The sequence below is a fragment of the Pantherophis guttatus genome, chromosome 6, assembly GCF_059756535.1.
Source record: "Pantherophis guttatus breed Tessera chromosome 6, ASM5975653v1, whole genome shotgun sequence".
Taxonomy (NCBI): Eukaryota; Metazoa; Chordata; class Lepidosauria; order Squamata; family Colubridae; genus Pantherophis; species Pantherophis guttatus.
Window position 1 is genome coordinate 48,371,880 of NC_142068.1, and position 26,142 is coordinate 48,398,021.

The 26,142-nt window shown below is 33.8% G+C and overlaps 1 protein-coding gene across 5 annotated transcripts in view; it reads right to left on the reverse strand.

Moving 5' to 3' along the window:
* SH3PXD2A (SH3 and PX domains 2A) overlaps positions 1 to 26,142 on the reverse strand; it is a 108,452-nt gene that overhangs the window by 16,908 nt on the left and 65,402 nt on the right. For all 5 annotated transcript variants that reach the window (XM_034440017.3, XM_087872850.1, XM_034440020.3 and 2 more), the window contains 4 exons: positions 20,967 to 21,080; positions 18,483 to 18,566; positions 8,940 to 9,057; positions 1,966 to 2,300 (listed from right to left, as the gene is read on the reverse strand). In XM_034440017.3, the coding sequence (XP_034295908.2) occupies positions 1,966 to 2,300; positions 8,940 to 9,057; positions 18,483 to 18,566; positions 20,967 to 21,080 (651 nt within the window). The remainder of the gene's footprint in view (positions 1 to 1,965; positions 2,301 to 8,939; positions 9,058 to 18,482; positions 18,567 to 20,966; positions 21,081 to 26,142) is intronic.

The window sequence follows — 26,142 nt, forward strand, 5'->3', positions numbered from 1 at the left end:
TGCTGAGCACATTGTAAGCCGCCCTGAGTCTTCGGAGAAGGGCGGCATATAAATCAAATTAAATAAATAAAAAAAAACTAATGGAATTAAATATCGAGACATGGTGAAAAGACTGGATATTTTAAAACTGGAATTGGATTTATTAAAAAAAAAGATTTGATACTTTTAAAATCAACGAAAGAAAAGTAAACAACTGGACAGTTATATAATTGTAACAAAATGGATACTTGCATGACTAATGGAATATGTGGATTGTAGAGGGACACCTTCTGGTCTAAAAAGGAACATTGTAATTTTTTTTTGCTATGGAAAATTTAGACTTTACAGACAACAGTCGTGGGATTTGTGTAAGAGGTTTTTATCTTCTCGACCACAGGCAGCTTGATGTTGATGAAAAGAAAAAGAAACTACAATGGAACTCCTATAATTTGAATAATAACAATTTATTGGTGCAGGAACAAAAGAAGAATTTAGCGCAGGCTCAAAAGAAGGGAATCTGATGCATTTTATCCGGATTAAAAATAAGAAAAAGATTTAATATAACATATGGAGGACAAAATTTGAAGACTTTGAAAATGGAAGGAAATATATATTAACAGGTGAGAAAGTGAAGAAATGATAGACATGTCTGGAAAAAGAAAAAAGAAGAATTAAAATAATGTGATTAAAAATGAAAAATGTGTAGGTGGTGGTAATAATAAAAAGGAGGTTCTTATAAGATAATTATGGATGTTTAAGAATATGAGAAGAATATGACATAGATATATAAAAATGAAATATTGATGGAAATTAGAATATAAGACAAATTAAGCATGCTAAAAGAGATTTTTAAATATATACAAAGTTAAGCTTTAAACAAGAACCATGTCTCAATGTTAAATGGTCATAAAAAAGGATAATGATAAATATGATTAACTGAAATAAGCAATGTATAGATGGATGGAAACAACAAAGGATGTTGGGATTAATAGTAAAGCTAACCATGATTATGCTGTGATCAACAGCCAAAAAATAAAAAAGAATATGTTGTGTTTAACAGCCAAAAAATAAATATGATTATGCTGTATTTAACAGGCAAAAAACCAAAAATGATTATGCTGTGTTTAACAGCCAAAAAACAAAAATGATTATGTTGGGTAGGACAACAAAACAAAGAGGATTTTTCTGTGAGTAACAGCAAAAATGGAATGATATTATGTTGGGTTTAACAACAAAGGTAAAGATAAAGATGTTGGGTTTAACAGTAAAAATAAAATGATTTTGCTGGGATTAACAGCCAAAAATAAAAATTATTATGCTGGGTAGGACAGCAAAAATAGGGAGGAATATGTTGAGAATAATAGTAAAAATGGAATGTATAAGCTGAATTAAAGAAATAAAGATGATAATGATGAGTTTAACAGTAAAATAAAATGATTATGTTGGAGTTAACACTAAGAAATAAAAATGATTATGTTGTAAAGTAATGAAGATGATTAAAATGGGAGAAATAGTTAAAATAATTTTCAAATGTTTATAATAATTGTAACGATTTATATTATATTATATTATGTTAAAAGATATCCATCTAAGCAAACAAGAAGAGAAAAATGGAATGACATTTGGTTAGGATCTAAGATTTAAGTAACGGGTTTTTGGGATAATGGCATAATGGATAGAATTTAGAGAAATAACTGTGTAAAATATTAAATTGTGTTAATTGGAAGTTAAGAATTGTTAGTGATTTGTACTAATTTGTGACCAGATCAATGTTTCGTTTTGGAAAAGATATGTTTTATGTTTGTGGTTTAAAAAATAAAAAAAACTTTTTTCAAAAAAAAAAAAAAGGAGGCAGTAAAATGTTTAAATCATAAGCCCTTTAACTTTTCCAAACCACTGCCTTCTCAATTTACAGTCCCATTTTATCTGTGTTTCTAAGTGATAAGCTTTGGGAGGGGGAAAGTTAGAAGATCATTGTGATCTTACTTATCTGAGCTCTTTGTGGAGCAATCCGTGCTATGGCAGGGGATCCCTGCACCTGCTTTGAAATCTGCTTGTCTTGGGTCATCATGAAATTGCCATTGGAGTCATTGCATAAGATGGGCAAGCTTATTTCTTTCTTGGTAACATGCGATTCCGTCGTTTCAATTTCTGACTGAGTTTCCTTGTCACTGGAAGATTTCTTGTTCAGCAAGTTGCTGATCTCCATGATGTTTCCTATAATTTCCACTGGTCCTGTAAGATTCTTTTTCCGAATGGGAAGCTCATCTTTTGCTTTCTTCAGATATGATGCTGGGGCCCAGCCTTCTTTGTCTAAATATCTGTAAATTCAAAAAATGATTGCAGTTTAGCTGCTTACACCATAAATACATAATGTGGTGCAGAAGCTGAGTTAGCACTACAGATAGTCCTCAACTTACAACAGTTTGTTAACAGAGATTTTAAAGTTACAACGGCACTGAAAAAATTGACTTATGACTGTTTTTCACATTTACAACCATTGCAGCATGGTCACATGATCAAAATTCAGATGCTTGGCAACTGACTCATATTTATGACGGTTGCAATGTCCCAGGGTCATGTGATCACCTTTTGCAACCTTCTGACCACAAAAGTCAATTGGGAAACGGGTTCACTTAACAACTGTGCGATGAACTTAACAACTGTGGCAAGAAAGGCCGTAAATTGGGGCAAAACTTACTTAAGAAATGTCTTAATTAGCAGCAGAAATTTTGGGCTCAATTATGGTCATTAAGTCGAGGACTACCTGTATAAATATGTTTGAAAAGATGATTAAAATGCTTAAAAATAGCAAAACTATTAAATAATCTAATCTGGTTTCCTCTAATTGTTTTCTTATATTGTTCCAGTTTGATGACTAGGAACATTTCTATAAATGATATTTCTTTGTCACATCTCTATCATGCTTCTCCTCCAAAACTTTAAGGAAGCTGCTAAGAGGTCATTTTCATCTTATTTTTACAAAGAAGAAACTCTGTATATAGGCAGGAAACATTTTTATAGGCATTGTATAACCAAGGAAGATATTGCCTTTGTCTTTGTCTCAGGAACTCTACATTCTAAACCATCAAAAATACAATCATACAAAATAATAGCAGTACAATATTAATATATTACCAAAGATTGGGAAGTACAAGTAGTCCTTGACATATGACCACAATTGAACCCAAAGTTTCTGTCGTTAAGTGAGACATTTGTTAAGTGAGTTTTGCCCCATTTTATGACTTTTCTTGCCACAGTTGTTAAGTGAATCACTGCAGTTTATAAATTAGTAACCTGGTTGTTAAGTGAATCTGGCTTCCTCATTGACTTTGCTTGTCAGAAGTTTGCAAAAAGATGTTAACATGATTCTGGGACGCAGGAAAGATCACAAATTATGAACCAGCTGCCAAGCATCTGAATTTTGATCACATGATCATGGGGATGCTGTAAAGATCGTAACTATGAAAAATGGTCATGTCATATTTTTCAGTGCCGTTGTAACTTTGAACAGTCACTAAACAAACTGTTGTAAGTTGAGGATTTGCTGTATTAGAGCAGAAAAGCAGATCTTCTCTGAATCACTGCTTACTCAAAATAAAATATTAGTAATTTAAATTAATTCTTAAGTAAATCTTCAAGAATCCCACTTTGAATCAGGGAAGAAAAAACCTATATTAGTTTTTATTTCTAGCATTTTAAATCAATATAAAAGAAGGACTTATTCTGAATCAAAGCTAAATAGACAGTTCAGCCCCAGAAATATTTAGTTCAGAAGCTAATCTCAGAGTTTCACATTTATTAAACACAGAAACTTTAAAAAAGAACCTATTTCAGAAATACAGAAGAAATTAATCAGCAATTATTAAAAAGCATGTTCAGTTTGCCAGTGCCTCCTGGCCAACTGAATAACATTATTCACACTGGAAGATAAGAGTCTTGAAGAATCATGAACACCAACTAGCTTCAGAAGACATGATAAAAAGACTCCTTAATTTCACAGCACATTGACAGACTTAACCATAGTTAACTGAGGATGCTCCACCAAATTAAATCCAAAGATGCTAGGGAATTCCTAGAAGCTTGGCACTCAGACAAAACAGCCATCAGTAACACATAATGATAAAGAACACTTATATACCATTCAAAAGAAACCATAAAAAATTATAATGAATGATTGGAATATCCCCTTGCCAGCAATCAACATTCAAGATAAACAGGATATTAATATCAGAATTAACACCAAACAATCAAACAATAAACAAAACTCTAATCAATGAATTACCAATTCAAACAATCAAGAAGTAAAAGTCTAATCAAGACTACCAAGAAGAAAACAACATTCCCACCAACATTGATAGGGAAAGCTACTGTATATAAATAGAAAGCAAACTACACACCCTTCTAGCACAAAAGATGTTACCTAGTCTAAGAATGAAATGTCTGCAAGAAAACAACCAAGCTCAGAGAGCACCAAAGACTCCATATAGCAGCCTCTTGACAACTCCAAGGACAACAAGGAGAGATTTCCCTGTAAAAATCACAGGCCCTGGTGTGAAGTTTATAGGACTAAGGCTGAGAGACAACTACTTTGAGGAAATGCAAAGTTGCTCATGGGAGACAGCAGGCACTATTTTGTGATTTTATCTAAAAACTCACATTTTCTTGCTCAAATCTGTGAAAGAAAACAATGAAAACAATGTGACAGGCTAATGGAAAGTCTCCTCTTACTTCCTGAATTCCAAAAGAAAACAAAACTGCTCTCTTTCATGCAGTGACTATTAACAGAATTAGTTTCATTTTAAACATATCTTATGTTGTCAGTGAATATAGACCTGACAAATGAATCAGTCACACAGATTCAGTGAAGCAGCTGTGTTTTTCTTTTGAAGTTTTCAAGAATCTTCTCATTTCAGCTGAAAGATTAGAAACTGAGATCTGCAAAAAGAAAAGCAAGTCAGAATAGGATTTAGGAGTAACACTAGGCCAGCACACCCAGGACTAACACATTTGATAAAGAACTTATGCAGTTGCAATATTCCTAAGAAGCCCAGCTACGCACTAAAAAGCAGCCGACTGTTCCTTCCATGTCATCTCAGGAAATGGCTGTACAAGTGCTCTTCCGGTAGCCCTGTAGGCAACAGAATTCTCGTTAGGATCAAGGCACTCTAGCTGTGACAAAATCAAAGAGGAAGATCCAATCTAGAAACACAAAACTTCAAGGTTCCATATCTTCCTTCTCTGCACAATTCAAAAACGTCCAAGTCTACATGGTGGACAGTAGAACAATCATGGACAGCAATATCATGCAGTTAATCCCCAAGCAGCCATCTTGATATCTTTCCAATAAATGACACTGGACACAATCCACCTCCTTTATTAAACATGTGACCTTATTGGACAAATTAGTCATTAGTTTTCATAGCTAGCTTTTATGGAAAACTTGAAGTACATGCAACAACTATTAGCCAACTTTCTAACAAGTATAGAAAAGAAAAAATGAGAAAAAAAGAGGATCTTTTTCTTGTTCTGAAAGTGGAATACAATCAGAGAACTGCAACAAGGCGGAGCAGAAAAAAGGGGCTAACTATGTTTCTATCCAAAAATCCACTAATGTTTTAATGCTCTTTGAAGGTAAAACTCAATATTCCAACCATAATACTAAAGGAAAAAGACGAATGGTCAAAATTGCCTGTTTGAGCATTTTCTTTCCCTTTTAAAACATCTGCTTTCCAGCTCCAGAACACTGGAATTATTCCAGAGGGAAGGAAACCAGGAAGGGAGTGGAAGGGGGAGAAAAGTGAAAATCAGAACAGAATCAGCATTTTGTATTTATATTTAAGGAGGAGAATATTAAGAGTTTAAGGTGGAACTTGCTACACCATTATTTGTACTGATTCCTCCTGTAGCACCTAATTCACCACTATAAAAAATATTTCTTATAGCACTTACCTACCTAGTTAGCAGAAATCTCCTACTGATCATCAGTTTTCAAAGCTACTTGTGATGCCACAATGTATGCCCTTTTCAGTGCCCTTATTATCCCTAGCAACATTTCATGTAATCCTTTATGAATCTTGGTAATTATCTGTTTAGTGGATGAAGGAAAGCATAGCAGAGGATTGGATGGAATGCAGAGCCATAAGAGAAGAGAACTAAGAGTGCAAGAACTTCAGTATTTGTGACTCTACCAGATGTAAGAAATATATAATGAATATAATGAAATATTTACATCCTTTGTATTTACATTTGGGTAAATCTAGCATTTGTTGTTTTGGTGCTACTTTTAGAAGCATCACATTCATAATCTAAATAGAAAACTCCTATCCTTGATTAGCCTACAAAAAATTCCATCTCATTAATTCCATTATGACACTAGAGGAAGAAGAGAATAGGAATTTCATATCTCAGAATAATTTAAAGAATTAGTTCTCATTACTGAGCTGAAAGAAAATGTGAAGCAAAGCACATTCCTTACAGCTGTTCATGAAGTTTATTATATTTGGGTAGTAATGAAGTCTGAGCTGCTGGTCATAATCCATTGCCCTGGGGTAAACCTCTTTAATTGGCTAATATTATGCAAAGGAAAGAGGTTGGATTAAGCAGACCCTATGCAGATCTAACTTCTACTTGAATTAATTCTAGATAGGCTTTTCCTATCCGCGTTATTACAGTCCAAGACACAAAGTATACATCTTCAAGCCTCGAATACTATGAACAGCTTTGCCATTTGGTTTTAAACAAACCTTTCAAGTTTTGATATCCATGAAATATTATTTTAAAGACCAATAACAGGCTAAATTAAATCTCAGAAATTATGTGTGAATAAAAAAAATATTTTTCATTATACTATTAAGGCAGCTGAAGTGGTCTTTAAGTCATACCAGAGGCGACAAACTTTGACAGGGTGTTATTTGGGGAATGGCTTATTTAGACCTTCTCCACCTTCCACCCTCAATTTAGTGATTATATAAACATAATAATCTCTGTTGGAAAAAAAGTCTGAAAGTAAAATTGCCAGCATGATACCATTTCATCATGGGAGTTTTTAATAAAATAGAAGAATAGCAGCAAAAATATTGGTATTCTTTTTCTTTATCTTCTTTGTAATTAAGAACAATATCCTCCTTTTTCACAGTTTCCCGTAAAAGCAAGCTCTTCCCTTTCCCCTTCCCCAAACCACCAGATATATCGATACAAATATATGTATGGTGGTACCTTGATACTTGATTACTTTAAAAGTTGTAAAATTTCTTTACTAGAAAACATGGATAGGGCAAGCTAGAAATTCAATCCGTTTCATATGAACAGGATATGTGGGATTTTCAAGCATTCCATCTATATTAGTAGCTAAGAGAGCAGGATACAAAATGACATTCTCTGTGTATTTTCAAGGTTGGTATAAGAAAAAGACAAACATGGCTTATTTTTAGACTACAATGTGAACAATCAGAGGGGATGAAAATTCTAATAATATCGAAATTCTTATAGTATAGTCATCTTAAATGAAAATAATGAATACTTTAATGCTCTGTTAGGTTTAATATAAAATAAAATTTGCTAGTACAAAATCAATCTTTAAAAACAAAAAGGGAATTCAAAAGTAAAATCAGGGAGAGTTGATGACATTGTTTTTCCTCCTGCAAATGCTGTGCACTCTGCTCCTGCACCCTTGGCTTTGGATTAAAGTCCAGAGAATGATTTAAAGACAGAAGAATGCAGAGCTGACAAAAGGCCAACCATTCTCTGCTCACAGTGTTAAGAGTCTACTCCCACTCTATCAGCTTTCCTTTATTGTTGATGGAAAAGTTAGTAGTGAAGATGTTACAGTCACTATGTTTATAGATCATATAGATCTCAGTATGAGTCCATTATTCAAACCAGAGGTGTTGTAAGATGGTGTTGTAAGATGGTCAAACTTCAAAAGCAAATGACAAACTATGAAATGTATCTATTTTATAGGCAAAGTAAAATGAACAGAAAATAATTCGCACAATCCAGAGGTGAAATGGGCCACCCAGAAGAAGGTTCTGTAATAAAGGCAACCCTTTATTAAAGGTCTACTTAAAGCCATTGAGGAGCCAGGTTTCCAGGCTTCTTGATCAAGTACATTCTTTTCTCCATTTGAATTATAGTGATTTTACTTAATAGTTGAACTGCAAGGCTGCAGTCTTTATCACTCTTTGGGAAAAGACCCAGCTAAATTTCTGTAGAATATTTCAAAGAACGTAAGGAGGCAAAAGTATTAGGATCAGTTTGTAAACCTGATTGGTAAACAGTTAACATTGAATAATTTTATATTTTTGTGTGCTTTTGATCTTTATTTCATCAACCAGAAATAGGGGTTGTGCTGAGCACAGCAAATGCGTACGTGGCATTTAATGTATCTAGAACTATGTCATTAAAAATAAGCCCTGGGTTTCTGCATGGAACTAATCATTTAAAGCTACCAAAAGGAAAGTGTTTGAATTACAGCCAAGATTACCTCTTCTCTGCAAAAATTCAACACATATGCTAGCAGAACATGCTGCTCTTTTAAAAAAACCTCTTTTATATACATGAATACACACAAACACAGAGTGCTAAAATCTTCCCATAGTTTAAAATATCATATTACAAACCTATGGAACACTGCTTTAATTGGAAAAACTAGGAAAATCCATAGAAAAAATTCTTGGAAAATCCACTTAACCACCCATCCTTCTTAAATGCAAGAACAGCTATACTTGGTTTTAATTTTTCTCTCCAATTTGTAAGACAGAAGTCTTCTATTCTCTCCCTAGCTGAAGAAATCTACAAACTGTAAATCTTATTTTACATACGTTATCAAAATAGTTTAACTGGCTTTCATAACATTATTAGCGTTTCTTTATTTGAAACATTTTTGGGTCCTATCTTTGATAGAAATATATAGGATTTTGTTGGAAGCAAAAGGCTTGAACATGCCAAAATGACATTACCTTATGTACCACCATCCTTCCAGGTTCTTTTGAATGACGTCCACAGTGACTCCCTTGTCGAAACTAATTTCATCCTTCCCTTGGCTGGTATATGACTGAATTGTGACATATTTCTCTTCTAGCAAAGAGAGAGAAGACAACATCAGTTAAGATCAAACAGCTGTTTTCTCTTCTCTCATTGTGATTTCAAATTATTTTGCAGGCAATTAAAATCCTTGAGCATTGCAGAGGTGGAGTCTTGCTTGTGAGATCATACACCTATTAATTATCATACTGTAAGCATGCCTGTGTCAGCACCATCACCACCGCCCAGCTCCTTTCATGCCAACAAATGAGACAGGGTGTCTAGAGAAGGGGCTCCCCTGCATTATACATATGGTATTGACAAAAATCAAACAAGCTGCCAAAGAAGCAAAGCAGTACTGGAGGAACCTTCTCCAGCTGGCTCCATTTAATACACACATGATTATAGTAACCCTGCATTACTGGAATCCGTACAGTGAAGCTGGAGCATTACCAAAAGTCCTTCAACCCAGAGGAACAGACTGAACTATCCTTTTCACACTCCTACAAACAATATCATGTTTCAGTACAAAGCAGCCAGGATTTCTTTTTGTTGATTAGATCATATTCTGCTTACAGGTCGTCTCTACTCATAAAAGAAGAGCAAGTGTATCTTTTTAGCCTTTTTAAAAAATAAAAAATGCTAATTCATTGTTAACCTCCTGGATTACTTACTGCAGACTATAAACACTTGCACCATCAGGAAAACTCATCCCACACTTTAGTTAACCAGGTTCAGAGGAACACTCATCCTTTTAAGCCAGCGCTGGTTATATAGAGAGAAGGATTTTACATTGATAAGAAGTTGTGGGCCTGAATTTTGACCTTCCATACTGAAGGCATGTAGGCTACCTCTGAAGTATAGTTCTGTTAATCTAGGTATTAACATTGACTGGTATTTCTTACAGACCATGATCTTTAATAAATTAAGGCATGATTCTGAGAATCCAGAAACACTCCTCTTGATATTGTTTCTGGATTATCAGAAACAATATCACTTCTGTCCTCACTGTCCCCACTTTAATATTTAAAGTGCAGGATCCTTATTTATTATTTGTGTATTCTGTTTTCTACCCAGGGTACTTGAAAATAGCTACATTATATATTTTCCCAATTCTATAGTTCTTATAAGAATTGAGAGAGAGAGAATAAGCCAAGGCTATAGATAATCTGACTGTCTTTACAAATAAGATTTGAAGCAGAATTATTTCACCTTAATCTGAGTTTGGTTTATGCACACAGTTGGTCTGGCAGAAGTGGTTGTCCCTCCCTATTCCATGAACAGCTTTCAAGAGATGCTGCACAAGTGGTGGAAAGGACTCTACTTAATATGATTATTTTTATCCTAAGATCTCAAAGAGACACATTTGGAGGTCTCCTTTCTTGACAACAATTCTATAAGGAAAGTTGGCTGATCAGCCCAAAGTCACCTAGCAAGCTTTATAGCTAAGTAAGGACTTGAACATAGGCATCCTTAGAAATCACTACATCACACATTTAAGACTATGTCAAGATGGAGACAAATTGACACAAATCTCTTATCAGAAGAAGCCTACATTGTGGAAATTGTATACTGGTACACTGTTGCCTATTTCTAGAACATGTGCGTTAAAAGAAGAAAGCAAAATATCCCCACATTAACTTAAGTAATACATCTGGATATGGTTGAACACTGGATAAGGAAGACTGTAATTGCAATAGACAAAAGCAGGTTTCTTATGTAAAATGTTTTTAAAGAAATGAGGGATATTGTTCCAGAGGAAAATAAAGAATTTTAATAATAGATAGTGGATTATTTGGAGCTGCAGAAATTTGCACACAACAAATTAAATAGAACAACCCCAAGGGAAATGGGTTTGCTATTAGAGCCAATAAAGGTGGATAAAAGCAACCTCATAAAAAAAGATCATAAATGGAAGGGATGGGGGAGACTATGAGTATCTGGAGTAGATTAGTCTCAGCTGTTTTAAGATTGAAGGATGGTGTGTAGGACATAATTAGATGAGATTCCAGGCCAATTCAGATAACATTGTGGGTTATTGTAGATGCTTAATCCACCATTACTGCTATAAGAATTTCTCAATTTTAGTCATGAAATTGAAACTGGTTTAACTTCTTTTGTAACTTGCACATCAGCAAATATGGATTATAGTCCTAGCATTGGTTGAATCTAGGTGCTTGGCATAATTTGAAGAGTCTCAATACTCTTATTGACCAGCTGTGAGGTTTTACATATTGCTAATAAGAGGACAGGAGATAACAGCAATGCGGACAGGATTACTCTTGCTTCCTGTTTACAGTTAGTTTTAACATGCTGTTTTCAGCATACCTTGTGAATCAGCTATTTTCTGTCGCTAGTTAAAAAGAAGGAAAACTTGAAAGCCTATGTGAACAGAATCAGTCTCAATTTGGCATGATGATTGACCATACTAACTGGAGATGATAAATAGTTGTATTCTAATATAATCTAGAAGATCCTACTATAAGGGAAACCTGATAGATATTTCAAAAGCAGCCATGTTATAAAACTACTGTGGACCTGTACTAGATCATTCCTCATGACACTAGTGGCCATAATGGTGTGATACCAATCTGATTCCCAGAGGCAAATGAGTTTATGCAACAAATATAATGAACATACAGTGTAATTTACTTAATACAAAAACTTCACAATACCACTCTCTCATCCCCTTCAAATGAACTAATGGCATCAGGACATTAATATTTCATACAGAGTAAACTGTTTTTCATTATACATCTTTTGGTGGAAAAAGGAAGGAAAAATTAATTCCAAACTACTCTTTATGCACAGTCGATTTTGAAAATGTGATATAAAACATAAGCAATTTTAGTGAATAATGAGGTGTCAGCTTATCTTTCAAGTGTTCATTTAAATAAAAATATAGTTTCCAATAATGGATTCAGCAGCATTTTCGAGGAGCTACTGAAGCTGTTTTAAAGTTCAGAGTAAACCAGTTAAACATTACAATGTTTTATGTGACTCATGTATAATAGCATTTTGCCTGCTTTCTAAGCCTCAATAGTTAAGCATAAGGAATTGTCTGATTGTGTAGAGGATATAGAAGTATGTACATCATCTGACTACCCTGTGTTGACAGGAAAGATTTGAAGAAAGGCTGTTATGATATTCAGCTAAATGGTATACAGTGTTATATGAAGTACTCCACCAAATTGCTGTTTTTCTAATGCATTATCACACTGAGAAGAGCTCTAGACTCAGCCTGTGTATCTCCAGATTCTCATATTGTCTGACTATTACTCTTGGAGAGATGGACTTGGAATGCAAGATTTTGAGGGTTAATAAATTTCCCAACTCTTCTTGTCTCGTGCCTAATGGCAATATTTAAAAAGGAGGAAGATATCAGAAGCAAGAAGAATAGTTTTATATAATTCTTAGCAGACATATTGGAGTGACCATTTATACCCTTAAATCCAATGTTCTGTTCATGGCAAAAATCCTAAGTCAAAGCATTCCAGATGGCAGCTGTATGGTCTCCACTTAAACATGTCAGCTGAAGAAGAGCCCACAATCTCACAGTTTCATTGTTCATCTACTGTTAAACATTTGTTCCCCCTAAAAACCATAATCTACCTTTCTGTAATTTAAATCCATATTTATATGTGTTGAACATTTGGACTAGAAAGCAAAAAGGTTCTGATTCTATGTGACATCCTTTCTGTAGTAGAAGGGTATTTGCATATTCTTCAATTATCTTCCAGCTGAAATGTATCTCGACCTTTCAATGTCTCTTCTCAAGATATAGTTTCTAGACATACACAGGGCTCTTTTTTGGAACTGTTCCAATTTCTCTACATCTTTCTTAAAATGTCGTGTCCTAGACAACTGGTGGATAAAGTCTCTCTGATATGCTCTGAGCTGCACTCTATCTAGTCAATTCCTATGCAGATGATTCCTACAAAAATGACTGAAACAAATTTTGGGATGAGTTCAAGCCTTTCAGTCTCAAGGAATACAACCTTTCAGTCTGTATACTCAAGGAAGTATACATAGTTTTTGGAGTTGTAAGTACAGCCACTTGTATATTAGATTCATTTTTATCATTCAAAAACTGGTCTTTTGTATCTCAGAATTTTAGAAATTTTCTTTGTGCTCTGTAGGGCTCAAAACGAATTTGAAAAGAAGAATCTGGAGATGGTATTGGCAATGTAACAATACATTGTGGTGGTGATTATTAGCAGTACTTCTTGCTACAAGTATTACCAGTTAACATTTCCTTTTGCAGTTTTATTTTTTTAAAAAAAACTCAGTTTTACGATAAATACACACATAACTGAAATAAGCCATCTTGCTACAAAAAGCTGACTCACAGCAAACCTTGTTTTAGAAGAAGATTCAGATAGTTCAAATAAGGTTTGGGCTTAAAGTCAAATATGCAACTGCTAAACAGCTGAAGTTTGCCCATCACCAAGTCTGGTTTCCAAAGATTCATTTACTCTGGAAAAAAGCCATCCAAAATTGAACGTGAATTCTGATACATTTTCGTTGTTTATTTAAGAAAAGGAAAAGCAAGGCATAAAAAGACTAAAGGATAAAAGGATAAAATGCTTATAACTGGGTGTTGTAAAAGATTTAATTTCTATAGATATTAGAGCTTCATTTATGGTATGGTTATCTTTTTTATTTTTAAGCATTCTAATCCGGAACAGGAAGCTATCATTAAAGTTTCTGTTTGCAAAGTGATTTTGCAGCAAAATACTGTAACATTTTCCAAATTACATCTATTTGATTTCTTGCTGTGATGGAAAAGAAGAGCCCACAAACACAAAATAAATGAGATTTAGGCAGTGAATTTTGACTATTGGTCTCCTTGTAAAACCTCAAAGCAAGTTGGGATAATCCTGTCTCAAGGTTATTCATGAACAATTCTAAAATCAAATTATGCAAGTTGGCATTTATGGGAAAAGCAAAAAACCATTATCACGAGGACCCAGATTGTTGGGGGCAATATGCTGACTCTGTAAACCGCTTAGAGAAGGCTGTAAAGCACTGTGAAGCAGTATATAAGTCTAAGTGCTATTGCTATCATTTAGAAGAATGATTGAACTGACCAAAGAAGTTTAAGCAATTCTGAATATGACAATGATTAATTTAGTACATTTACTTTTTTTCCCAAATAAAACTAAAGTGAACAATATAGTCTTCATTGTTCTTACAGCAGATTTCAAATCCTCAAAGGTATTCCTGGCTAACTCGGCTGTCAGAATATTGAATCGATATGGCATAGGGTTCCCATTGTGTGACACACTGAAGCAAGTTAAACAACGGATTAAAGATATACATGGGCAAATGGACATGGCAACTCTTTCAACTAATCACTCCCTTAAGCTTCTGACAGCAGTTAAAACAACTTTTACCCTGGAAAAATATTTTCATCTAGAAATGCCATCAGTGGAGAGAGAGCTATTTGTCAAGTTTAGATTTGAACTTTTAGATACCAACATTAAATTCAGCCGTTACCGGAAAATCCCGTATGACAAAAGAACATGTATATGTCGGACAAATGTCGTGGAAGATCGGCGCATATAATATTTGAATGTAGGTTGTATGAGAAAGTAAGAAAACAATATCTGTCCCCAATTATAAATAAATTTCCACACTGGAATGTAAGGCATAAATTATTATTTCTATTGAAGGCAGACTCTCCTCCCCTGGTACGGGCTATCACTCGCTATCTTAAAAGAATGACAGCAATACGAGCCAGTTATATCGAAAAGAATTTCATTGATTGTAAGAAAGATGAGCTAAGTTAGAGAGGAGCTATCTTATTTGGGATATCTAGTTTTGGAAATCTAGTTATTGAGCTTCAATATTGTTAAATTTTAAATGTCATATATCATATATTTTTAGACTGTTATTTCTGTAACTGTTTGTTTTATCTTTTTCTTTTTTTTGAAAAGGCCTTCGGGCTATTCAATAAAAGAATGAAATCATTGTTCTTAGATATGTGATCTATTTTTGAGAGATTTTGTGTGTGGTGTGTGTGTGTAAAATGCTTTTATGAATAATTAATCATATCTTATTTTAAAACAAGTGAATATTTAAAGGAGTGGGTGCTTTCAGCTTCTCCCATGTAGTACTTCTTTCACTTATTTTCAGACATAACTCCTTCCTTTTTGTCTCTAACTTGCCTACTAATGTTCCAGACAGCATTAACTGTATACAAGCAGGGAGCTCGCTAGGATCTCATTTACTTCTCTGAATCCTCAAACTCTTCTGGATGCTTTGAAATATAAGATTTGCTAAAATCTTCAGCATTTATTCACATAAATTGCTGAAAATCTAAGAAATGTTACTTTCTTTTTCAAACAAACATTGGATGAGGTTTCTCACTTTTCTCACTCACTTTTTAAGGTAAGCAAATATATATACACAGTATTTAGCCTCTTTTAGATTTTCTGAATTTTTGCATACCGGTATCTTTGTCACTGAATGTTATTTGTTGCATGTGAGTCTTTCCGATATATAAAGGGAGCTTGAGAAAACAAAAATTTGGTGTTTATTTAATAAACAATGTCATGTAATGTGTCAAAAAACACTCCATTAGTTTAATTGGTTAAAATTAAATCAATCAAAGAATAAATAGGTGCCCTAATACAAATACTCAAACAGTCAGGACTGGTTTGGTCATTCCTGCCCATACAAATCTCACTCTGGCTCCCCTCATCACAGTCAAGTTTTTACCAGGCTTCTTATACGAGCCTGTCATACCCTGCTCACAATAACATTTTAAACATTTTGTCTTGTTTGTACTTTTAAACAAATAAAAATATATTTTAAAAAAATAAACTTCTGTGCTTAGTCATGGATGCTAATCAGTGTAGAAAAGGTTATAAAATAATTTCTAACACTTTGGGGGGCTTCACCCATCCACAAATCTTGAAATGGAGAAGGGGTATGACAATAGTAAGTGTCCCACAAAATGGCCACCATATCAAAATTGCTCAAAGAGAACAGCATGACATCTCAAAGAAGACAAGAATATAACTTGCCTTGGTCTCCCATCAGAAAAATACTGGCTCAGAATGGGAAAGTGGTGAAGTGGAAGCAGCAGTTCATTAAGAAAAACTGATGCTCTCCTCAAATTTGCCCACAAGTAAATTTCTTCATATACCACAAACAAATTAACCAAGAAATAAATATACTCTACTTTACAGATTGTAAATTTACAAATCTAGCCATTTCATCTACACTAATACTTTCTGTTAAAAAAAAATGCTGGATATACAAACCAATGCAAGTGGCTGCCATACAAAAGCCTATCTACCAAACTCCATCTTAACTATTTTCGAGGTAAACAGAAGAGCTGAAGCAAGGACAAGTATCCACTTGTTTAATTTGTGATGCTGTATCAGTAATGGAACATCACTATAGAATCTGAGAGTGTGTGGAAGAAAAGGCATGCAGTTTAGAGGATCATCTAATTAAGGTTCCTACATAAAATGCAATAGTTCAAATTCTATGTTTTTCAAACCACAAAATAATTCTCCTTAAACACACTTTGCCCTCAGTCAGCAGTCTTTTCACTCTACTCATTCTTCTTTCTTTAAATCAGTTCATTTAGGCCAAGTTTCTGTATCTAAGAATTATTTTTAAAATGATGACCTAATACTAAAGTTTTAGAACATTTATGGCCATAATAGATATTCCTCTAATGGGATCCTTGTGAGGATGTGTCTTTTTAACAAATACAAATGGAATTCAGTCAATAACTTCAGGCTTAAAATAAATGCAGCAACTATCGTGTCTCTTTCTTAAATGATTGTGCCACAACCAGGAATAACAAATTTCATAACTTTAAAAGACTTTAGGTTTTTTTAAAAAAATAAATCATACTCTTTTCTCAAAAGTATAAAGCAAAAGCATTATATGCAAGACATTTATTACTGTATTGCTCGAACCATTGCTGATAAATTATAAAAATATAAATTTCATACAATATATATATAATGCTAAACATAGAAACCTGATTTGATTTGCACTGATTCAGTTATTTAGAAATATCCTGGAGTCTAAGATTATTTTATGCAAAAGAGTTTAATCACATAGCATGCAAAAGCTGATTCCAAGGTTTATGTTACAGACACTATAGGTTATTTAAGAGACAATCTAAATATCTTTTAAAAATATTTTCAACATTCTCTTATTCACTCTTTCTCAGGCACTTAAATCTGCCTATTGTCTTGTATGCAAATATGATTTAAACTAAATACCAACACTTCAGAAACTCACATTCAGTGATATTTTTAATTTATTAAATGAATTTTATATATTTATTAAGCCAATATGAATATCTGACAGTGGAACTATTAGTGGAAATATTCAGTAACATTTGGGAACTCATGAGAAGAAAAATCACTTTTCTTTTCTGCTAGAAAAAGAAGAATTAATAGAAAAGAAACCAAGTTCTTGATGAACCGAGGGCACTGTTGATATATAATGCTAAATTGTCTCATACTTTGTTTCTACAGTGTGACACATAATTTGCTCTTATACTGTGATTTTTTTTCTATTTTGGAATAAGTTCACCTGTTACAATAAGTCATTCTGTGGATTATATATAAACTAAGTTTTCTAAATTACTTTACAATGTTAATTTTTAAAAAAAGTTAATATAAACTATTAACTGAGGATTTGGAAACATTTTCTTTTTAATCCAAATGCCAAATGTGATAGTTAACTCATTTTTAAAAACAATTTCAAAGTTAATTCTAGATTTGTACAAATTTCAGTTGCCAAATGGGGAAGAGAAACTAACTTCTCCAATCAAATTTGTTTCAGTAATTTCTCAAAGGCAGGTCTTTCCCTTATGAATAACAGCAATGCTTCTAGTGAACAAAACTGAATTGGAGGAAGTAACTCTTGATCTCTTAGAATCTCTCTAGGGAAGCAAGGAAGGTCAAGGAGGCTACAGATCACAGGAAAGATGATTAGTCAATAAAAAGCCTGGCCATTCAAACACATCTACATCTTGCCCCTCTCATAACTGTAAGATTGCCACATACCTCTTGAGAACTTTTCCAAAATGTACATTTAGAAGAACTCTTAATAAAATTTTTAACCAATTTTTTTTAAAATAGAAAAAGATAAGTATATCTTTTTGCATTACGCTAGAATAAACATACCTTTGAATAAATACAGAAAAAGATTCTCAACAATCCCAGATTTCATTACAGATTAGATTACTAGAACAATTGTTTGTAAAAAAACAAGTGTCTCTAGTGACTTTAATTGACTTCTATCTTGAAATGTTATCAGCAGATAACATTACAATACCCTCTATCTTCACTGCAAACAGATTTATTTCTGCTGCAGGGAAACAAGGCCCTATCAAAGCTTATGCAGCTGCCAGCCATTCTTAGCAGCGTCAGATAGCAAGAGAAGCAGCAGCAACCAGCATGTGCATCTTTCAAGGGACCGCATCCCAGAAAAATGTTCACCTCGACTCTGCTGCCTGTTGACCATCCCTCCCAGTGTCCATCGCCGGTCCAAGCGCCTCAGATGAGCCTTGCGTCTCTTAGAAACTATTTTGGAAAAATGGATGAAAGCATAAAAAAAGGAAAGAAATATAAAATATGATGGATGGAGAACACAAACTGAACAAAAAACAATGATCTTTGCATAGCTTCATCTTGCATTAACAAGAATGTGATGTGATAAATAATATAATGAGATTACTTTACAACATGTCATTAAGCAAGGACCTCACATGACCATAGTGTTTGACTTTCGGCTGGCTTCCACATTGACTTTGTTTGTGGGAAGCCCGGCAGAGAAAGTCACAAATTGCAATCCCGTGACCCTGGATGTTGCAACAACCGTAAGTATGAGATCTTGTTGTAACTACCACTGTTATTAGCACTGTTACAAGTTTGAAAAATTGCTGAATGAATGGTCATTAAATGAGGACCTCCTGTAATCCTAAAAGGCTGCATGTTTTTTGGTCTCTTGGAAGCAAAACCAGCCTTTAAAACAATGAATATCCAAACCGGTTTTTTATTTAGGTTTCAGATATTTTGAAGAAGATTTTTTTTTAAACCTAGTAAATTGGAAGTAAGGTCCTGGAAACAGGTGACATCATGGGAGTGTGAGCAGGGTGAGGAAGGAACACCCCTGATCTATTCCCAAAACAGATAATTAAAATATTTTAGGTAATTATGAGAGAATAGTGTAAATAATCTGAGGAAGACATGAACTGAGCCAAAACTTGTAAGAGTTAGCACACACAATTTCTATCTTGAGACCAACTTTCTGATTCTTTAACAATGACATTTAGAGAGATCCAAGGCATTTATATGTGCTGACAGATATGACAATCTCATCTGTTCAATATGCAGACTCACTTGTGTATAGAAAGAAAGAATTCTTTGTGACAGTTTAATTGTTAAAATAGCTGAACACAGAGGACATTTCATTGTTGCTTTTTTTGCCAGGAAGTAACATGTTTACTGAATATTCTCAAGTTCAATGTACAAAGAGAAAGAAATAAATCTACCAGTTTTAGTCTTGAGTAAAAAAAATAAAATAAAGAATTCCTGTGAAGAAAAAATATGTAAGCTTGCATTAACAGCCCCAGTTATATTTGATTATGTTTATTATTTTATTTTTATTTTATTTTTTATTTGTATCCTGCCTTTTTATTTTTAGAAATAATTCAAGATAGTGAACATATTCAGCATATCTTCCCCCTCCTATTTTCCATACATCAGCAGTCCTGTGAGCTGAGCCAAGTTGAGAGAGAGAGTGATAGGCCCAAAGTCATCTAGATGGCTTCCATGGCAAGGTAGGAAGGACTTGAACTTGTGATCTCCCACTTTCTAGCCTGGTGCCTTAACCACCAGACCAAACTGACTCTTTGTATATTACCCATCTACAACTGATTCCTGAAATTCCTAGTCTACCAATCAAATATCATTTTGCCATACCATTGTCTACCACCCAGCATCCTCTAATATGTGAGCTGAATCTTTCTACTTGTATAGATTTTTTCCTCAACTGGCCAAAGAACACTATGCTCTGCTTTCCAAGAGGCAAATGCTGATAAATTACAAAAAAACTTGCTTTCTGCTTTCCACAACATTTGTACTTCCATTTAAACATAGCTGGATTGAAATTGGAGTATGGGGTATCAGCTACCTGTACTCCATTATTTTGCTATGGTAATATATTTTGGTTTTTTAAATCTCTCGGCATAGTTCAATGGAATATGATCAGACTGTCACTGCACTGGGATCCTCAATAAAACTTAATGCCAAGTGTCCTCTGTGCACAGTTACTCAGGTTTTAAATGATGAACAACTTATATAGGAATGTAATAATGAGAAAAATATATGCTAAAATGGAGCAAATACATGGGAATAGGTTGATTCAGTTAGCACCATCCAAAGGAGGTTAGCTAAAAGCACTTTTTGGAAAAGGTGTATTTGCCAGATTTTATAGCATATAAAATCAGACAAAAATGCTTATGAAATAGAACAAAAATACAATAATCTTTACAATGCATATGATTAAGTATGTGTTTCATTTTTAAAATACTTTAAAATTGAGAGTTTTATAGACATTACACATTACTCCCAACAATAAGAAATTAAAGAGAAAATTAGAGTAAGAAGTTATTGGATCCTAAATCTCTTGCCAATTAATAGAATACATTACTAATATATATCACTGTTATAATTATTCCAGCTAATTGCTAGAAGTTTTGCATTGCTATTATCATACAGAATTAACATTTATGTTGAATACCTTTATTACAGTTTCTAAATTTTTCTGTATAACTCAAAAAATGAATATTTCTTATATTCCTTATGGACTCCATTCTTATAATCAAGAAGCTCTGGATCACAGTAATAAATTTTTACACTTCCTTGCTGCACTATATTTGAATGGAGAAAAGTACCTGAAAGTGCATCAGGTTTTCTTACCTTCTCCTTTTTTGGACATGTTAATTTCAGAATCATCTCTAATTCCACTTTGGGATTCCAAATAAGTTGCAGGGACCCAGCCTTGCTCTTCTGAAGTACTTACAAACCACCAACCTGTAAGTATACAGCAAAATTGTTGTTATAGACAAGCAAGTTCTTAGAACCGTCATCATGGGGTAAAATTGATAATAGAAGAAAATATAGAAGCCAGAAGCTGTCATAGAACCTGCTGGAAACTATTTTTGTGTATTTTACTTTTAAGGTTCTACAGAGAGATTTAAAAATAACCTGTGGGTTTTGTTTGTTCCTCTCCAGAAGTATCACTGGAAGCCTTCCTGAGATTCCTTGCTGGCATATGAAGGGTTCAAGAACTTGTGTTTGAGACAAACTGTTAATGTGGAATTCAAATATTTAATAGACATATGAAGAGAAGGGAATCTGGAAAGTGACAGCTTGCCTTTACTTATGTGACAAATTTATCATTGAATATTTTCTACAGCTCACATGCTGAAGTTGAAAAGGAGTGAATAAGTTGCCAAGAATGAATATAGCAGAATCCATATCCAATTTTCCCATATTAAGTTGCTATGTGAGTGTTGAGAAATCAGTTTAGCCCAAATTAATTGTATCTGTGAATGTTTAAATACTGTTGAAGTTCTTAAAAGTATTTAGGGTCAAGTACATAAATAAAATGGAGATGTGGGTACGCTATACTATTCACTAAATGTTATTTTGATATTCTGTATTTCATGGAATTCAAAACCACCAGACTGTGAATCCTAGTCCCATTTTAGGCACAAAATCAGCTGGGTGACTTTGGGCTTGTCACAATCTCTCAGCCTTAGGAAAAAGGCAATGGCACTTCTGAAAATCTTGCAAAGAAAATTGCAGGGACTTTGCCCAGTCAGTTGCTAGGAGTCAAGACTGATTCAAGGCATACATGCACACACACACAGACCAAATTTTATGGAATTAGATATTATTCCATTCCTAAAAACAGATGCTTATTCTCCAAAATGAACTAATATTTATCCAGGAAATATCCAGGATTTCCACTTTAGCTGACAAATCTATTCAAATGCAATTTATAATCCTTCTTACACTCCAGTATTAAAAGCAGTCTTTAACTTTTGGCAGGTTCTTTCTGCTTCATTCACCATTAAATATATTAAAAAAGTGTTATTATTGAGAAGTAAAATATATCATTTGATTACTCTGTTTTATATGTACACTGATCAGTAATTTGTGAATTGGACAATATGTGCTGTTACAGTTATTCAATTGAGAGATGAGGAATAATATGGACCTTCTCTTTTAAAATTCCCGCCTTTCACAAACACATTTCCCAATGCTAGCCCTTTATTATTATAAATTAAGACATAGAAATGAATATGAATCTGAAGAATTATTGCTTATATCTGCTTTATCTTCCACCTTTTTGTCTAGGGATAGAAACAATTTGCCCATAAATGAAGAGGAGCAGTTGGGACATAGTTGGAAAACAAGGCCTGGATAATTGTGAGGAATACCTCATGTATCTTATTTCATTGTATGTAGTGGTCTCTATAATAAATACATGGTGTGAGGAGAAAAAGTTGGTTGTGCAGATAAACAGCAACACTTACTCAAAAACATTTGCATATACTCAGAAGCAAACTATTATTAAACTTAATAATTTCGCCTACCTGACTGATTTTTGGCACTACTGTGCTTTAGCATTCCTTCACTATGAAATTCAGAGAATAGTTTACAGCTGGTATAAATAAAACACAGAGCATAAGAGTGCATGCCTTTAAATTTATATTAATTTGATTATCAGCATTTTTAATCCCTTTTTTCTGCTTGCAGCACATTTGAGTCTGGATCGTTTTGGCTCTACTACACTGTATTCTATGCCCCACTGCTACCTTGAATGAGTCTACCTTCACTCCCATTTATGAGCTCCACTCCTCCCACCGCCCGCCCCCCAGTTACGCAGATCCTATGATTTTCCATTTCATCTCTCAGGCTTTCCATTTATTTCCTCCCCCTAGAGATCAACAGAATAAACATTTTGTTAAGACAAAAAGAACTATTTGTATAAGGTGTCATGAATAAATGTCGAAGTAACACCAAGGCTCCTTGACACTGCAGGTAGGGAAGTCATATTTGAAATCGCAGGAGTAATAAAAAACAGACCGTGGTCTCTTAAATCTAAGGGAGGCCTTGCACTCTGAGACTGACTACCTCCAACCATTTTGAAAAGAACTGGATATATAAGGTCTATCTTGGAGCTTAGTCAGAACGATTTTCGAAACTATTTCTAATGTCCCTGGCTGTTATAAAAACACTGAAATAATGCAAGTAGATATCTGACTTTGTGTCTCCCTGCCCCTTCATTGTTTTTCTGTTGTTGCCATACAAAATCATAAGCATTGTTACTGATTTATGTTTGTATTAGTCAAATGTACATCACTTTTTATCCTGGTACCCTTATATTCTGTAGGCTACCCTTTCATTTACCCTTATCATCTGCAGAGTAATTTTTCAAGTTCTTAAGTCCTCAAATCTACAATTGTGAGAATGTATATGCCTCAATATTCATCCCTACGGGTTTCCAAATCACCTATAATATATGACATTATTATTAAATTCAATTTCACATTTCTCAATTGTTTCAAAAAGAATAAAAAATAAACAGTACAAATTATACCATAACCCCAAGAAGCAAAGTTTTCCAAAGCTTAATCTGTTTTTCTCAGTTGGAGAATTTAAATTTAATTAGATTGCTACACAGTAGGGGAGTGATTCTCCCAATATGATATTCACCCATGGCAGCTGTCTATACAAAATAATACTAAAAAGATAATTGACACAGCCACTTCATTTCAAAACAATTTCACATAGTTTGCTGCTCAAAATGAGGATTTTTTTTTAGCAATAGCAAGGACAAGAGGCACAGTGAGTTGAACATACATTTGTAATTATAGCAGAGAAGTAAATAGACCAGAAGCTGATGTACATCTGATCCTAATTAGATGGAAATGGTCCTATGAATTGTTCTTCATAAGGAAATGTTGGATGAGTGAGAAGGTCTGTACTATAGTTAGCACTGAAAACCCATAAACTTTAAGTCTTTTATTTTATTCCACATTTTGGTTTTTTATATAGTTCTCAAATGCACCAAGTTAGAAAATAGCTAACAGCCATTTTCAACTCAGATCAAAACCAATTTATATCTCTTAAATAGATATGTTTTTCCATTCCATACTAATTTTCAGGAAAGCAGAGCACTCTTGGGAGACAAAATATTTCTGACCTATAGGAAAAATCCTTTCCACTCTATTGTAAGACTACTTTGGAGGTCCAGAGGAAAGGAGAGGGAAAGAATCAGTAATCTTCATGATTTAGAACTCCATAACAAAATCAGTCTCTAAAGATATGCAATTACACTGGGATTACTTTCATATAAAGCAGAAAGCTCTATGCAATCTTGCTTTGCTCCAACAGCTTTTTCTGTTCTTTGAATTTCTGCTTCTTGACATGACAATTGGACTGTAGGTCTTGGACTCATTCAGCCACACAACTGCAGATCCAAACTTGCTAACAAAATGTCAGTATTACTAAATTTTTCCTCATCCAAATTAATAAGAAGAAATAATAATAAGAAGTGGATTAACAGAAAGCATAATTGGGATTTGAAATAAGGGTTAGGATCAATTATCTTAGAATTTCATCAAGTAGTTGGCCCATATAAATCAATGCAGAACGATCTAATTTACATTAGTACAATGAGAACATCTAGACACACTTTTTAAAAGCAGCACATAATTAAAAGTATTAATGCTAAAGTGGGGAACCTGATGGGTCTATTTTTCCAAACAGAGTATTATTAGTGTTTACAACTTCAGGAAGTATATTGAAGTTAGATTTCTTATTGAATAAACTCAAAAGAATTACTTTTATAAATAGTCAATTAAATATTCACATACTGCAAAATGCAAGAAGCCTTTTTTAAAAGTGCAGAACTAATGTCTGGGATATGTTGGGAAGCACTTGTGTGCGTGCAACCGATTAAAGACAAAATCAATTGAAGCTAAACTCAAAACCAAATGCTGAACAGAGGGACAAATAATCTGAACTTTATGGCAATAATTTTATAAACCATTCAACATAAGTAAACTCATGGGAATCAAATTAATCTTATGCATTCAACATAACACAAAAATCCAGCCTAAATGGATACATACTGCAAACATCTGCCTTGCAGGTTGACTTCCAAGTGCCCCAATAAATACGTAAGTAGGCATCACATTTGCTTTGTTCAGGTTAAACAAAAGGCACTGTTAATGAAGCTCTGAAATGCTATTCATCATTTTTAACACTTTGAAATGAACTGCTTGCAACTGAAAACTTTTAAGACCAGAGTTAGTTTTCTTGATAATGCTGAAGTCTAACTACAGCAGTACTAATGTATATACCACCTCAAAACTTTCTACAAGTTATACATGCATCTCTGTCCTGAAGTTTTTTCCTCTTTCATAGTGATGTGAGATCTGTGGCCTTGCAGCCCTTACTAAAAGCCATAGTTGTTCTCACCAATGGCATGCTGGCTAAGGCTGCTATGGATTGTAGTTCCACAAGACTTTGATACTTTTATTTTTCCTAACCCCGAACTTCTGAAGAACAATTAGGGGCATACATAAAAGGAAGTGTTGTTTAAATTACAGCATGTTCTTATATACCACAAATTCTTACTGCCTATCCCCTGATTGAAACCATACACCATAATTAGCTACATACCACACAGTAGTTATGCTTGGACCATTCTGCTTGCATACAACATTGCATCTCCTCAGCAAAAAAATTCTCAATAAATAAACATCAGGTCAACTGCTTGGTCCTTCATCTTTCCCAAATTGTGTAGCTATTTAAGCAAAATTGTCTAGCAAGGATCTAATTTTTCAGAAACCAATATATTTTTTTATTTGTTCTTTCTCTCTCATACTTTCTCCACCCTTTACATCTCCATGCAGGACCTGAGCAAAACAAAACAAAACAAAACAAAATAAAAAAAAAAACAAACAAAAAAAACAAACAAAAAACAGCTGCAGGGGATTATATAAAATTTTTTCCTGAATGTCAATTAATTATGGAGCTCATTCCTGCTTTTCTGCTGCTGACAACTACTGAAGAT